This window comes from Mastomys coucha, unplaced genomic scaffold (assembly GCF_008632895.1).
Source record: "Mastomys coucha isolate ucsf_1 unplaced genomic scaffold, UCSF_Mcou_1 pScaffold21, whole genome shotgun sequence".
NCBI lineage: Eukaryota > Metazoa > Chordata > Mammalia > Rodentia > Muridae > Mastomys > Mastomys coucha.
Window position 1 is genome coordinate 116,628,711 of NW_022196904.1, and position 2,715 is coordinate 116,631,425.

Consider the following 2,715-nt stretch of genomic DNA (forward strand, 5'->3'; position numbering starts at 1 on the left):
GACTTTCCCTGTTTGCTAGACAGCTGCTGCTTTTACTTCCACAGAGTTCCTCTTGTACTTCCAGACCTCAAAGTTTCTGGCCTAGAAGTAGTAATATTCCATCAGTTGACCTCTCCCCTCTGTTATATCCAATAGCAGACCATCAGGGAGCTGTTTGATATGCCTCTGGAGGAGCCACCTGGCTCATCTGTGTCTTCTGTTCCTGAGGAAGAAGAGGAGGCTGTGGCCAGCAAACAAACTCATATTTTGGAGCAGGTAACAGAAGAAGAGGTCAATCATAAAATAGCACTGCTGCTCAAATACATGTTGTTTTTCCTTTTCACTTGAGTTTGTCCAGAAGAAAGTACAGTTGTTACGGATTCGCAGATTATAGTCAGTGATTTGTTTCATTTTGATTTTTCTTTTGTTTTTAAGATTATAATGTGATTACATCATATCACCTTCCTTTTCCTGCCTCCAAGCCTTACCCCTCCTTGTTGTCATTCAAATTCATGGCCTCTTTTTTCATTAATATGTTGTTATATACATGCATGTGCAAAAATACATAGATATGTATATTGCTAAATAAGTACAACCTGTTCAGTCCATATAATGTTACTCATGTATGTTTTTAGAGGTAACCATTTGGTACTAGATAACCAATTAGTGCATTCTTTTCCCAGGAAGACTTTCTCATTCTCTTATCATTCCCTACTTGTTTGTAGTTAGTATTTTGTGTAGGGTTCAAGCCTCGTGGTCTTTCCCCCATCCATTTTGACACACCTATGGCTTTTGTCCTTGTTCAGCCCATTTTTATTCAGTCATATCTGAGACTTTATGGTTCTGGCATTACTAAGAATCAGTCTCACAGCACATTCCCTGATATTCAGGCTGGAAAGAAAGATGGCTCGGTGGTTGAGTGCACTGCCTGCTCTTCTAGAGGTTCTGAGTTCAGTTCCCAGGGACTACATGGTGCCTCACAATCATGTGTAATGGAATCTGAGTTCTTCATCTGGTGTACATGAAAACAGCACTCATATATATTAAATAAACAAATCTTAAAAAATAAATTCCCTGGTCTTTTCTCTGGCTTTTATAATCTTTCTGCTCCCTCTTCCAAAATGTACACTGAGCTTTAGAGGAGTTATTTTGTAGATAAGTCCATTGAGGCCAGGTTCTACAACTCCACATTTTTTTTTTTTTTTTTTTTTTTTTTTTTTTTTTTTTTGGTTTTTCGAGACAGGGTTTCTCTGTATAGCCCTGGGACTGTCCTGGAACTTACTCTGTAGACCAGGCTGGCCTCGAACTCAGAAATCTGCCTGCTTCTGCCTCCCAAGTGCTGGGATTAAAGGCGTGCTCCACCACTGCCCGGCTACAACTCTACATTTTAATTGCTTGTAATTCGCTGTAGGTTTTTGGGTTGTGTTGTTGTTGTTTTGTTTTGTTTTGTTTGTTTGAGTTTTTTTCTTTTGTGTTTTTGAGACAGGGTTTCTCTGTACAGCCTCTGCTTTCCTAAAACTCAGTCTATAGTCCAGGGTGACCTGGAACTCAGAGATCTGCCTCCTTAGTGCCAGTATTACAGGGATTAAAGGTATATGCCACCACTACCAGACTGAGACTTTTTTGGTGAGAGGAGAGAATGTCTATTATCTGTAGGCATAAGAAAAAAATATTTAGGATATGGTTAAGGGTTATGCTGATTTTGTAAAGTGGTAGATGTAGGTTCTCCTCCAAGATTTACGACTTCACTAGCTGTGTGTTTTCAGTACTGGTCATGATTTTTCTCTTGTTGTGTGGGGTAGTCGTGTATATTTTGTTTTTTTGGTTTTTTTTTTTTTTTTCCTTTTGAGAGATGAGGGGTAAGGTGAGATGGGGTCTTTATATGTAGCCCCGACTGTCCTGGAATTGACGACATAGATCAGGCTGGCTTTGAACTCAGAAGAGATCCATCTGCCTCTGTCTCCCCCATGGTATGTGCCTCTGTGCCTGGCATAGTTAGTGTTTTAGGTATATTACTTATTGGTTCACATTGATTAGTAGAGAAAAATACAGGATTTGGAGTTTTGAGTGCGAATTTTTATTTTAACTATGCTCAGTTTGTCTTATTTTATGAAATGAAATTCACATTATACAACCCAGGCTGCTCTTAAGCTGCTGGGTTCAAGCCGTTCTGCCTTTTGATAGGATAATTTTACTCATTGAGCCAAATAGGAAACTTTTATGCTTATTAACCTCACATTCTACTTTTCTGTATTGTAACTCTTTGGATTAAGTGGTTATTTTAGTTGCTGTTTTATTGCTGTGAAGAGACACCATGACCTAGGCAACTCTTAACATTAAACATTTAATTAGGGACCTGCTTACAGCTTCAGAAGGTTAGTATTGTTATTATGATGGTAATAACATGGGAGCATGGCTGTACACATAGTGTTGGAGCAGTAGCTGAGAGTTTTACATACTGAACCATGGGCAGCAGGCAGAGAGATTAAAACTTTAAAGTCCACTCCCAGAAACAAACTTATTCCCAACAAGGCCACATCTTGACTCCTTCTGAAACAGTTCACCAAACTGGGGACTGAACATGGAAATCTATAAGCCTATGAGGGTCATTCTCACTCAAACTACTACAGTGATATATGTTAAAAGGTCCTTGTATATGAAGAAGATACTGGTTTTCAAATGTGGAAGCCTAACAGACTTAATTGATAAAATTGTTTTGCTTCGTTGTGGTTTTGC

General features: G+C 38.9%; 1 protein-coding gene across 2 annotated transcripts in view; it reads left to right on the forward strand.

Moving 5' to 3' along the window:
* Srcap (Snf2 related CREBBP activator protein) overlaps nucleotides 1–2,715 on the forward strand; it is a 56,509-nt gene that overhangs the window by 42,061 nt on the left and 11,733 nt on the right. For both annotated transcript variants that reach the window (XM_031388397.1, XM_031388398.1), the window contains exon 31: nucleotides 136–255. In XM_031388397.1, coding sequence (XP_031244257.1) covers nucleotides 136–255 — 120 coding nt within the window. The remainder of the gene's footprint in view (nucleotides 1–135; nucleotides 256–2,715) is intronic.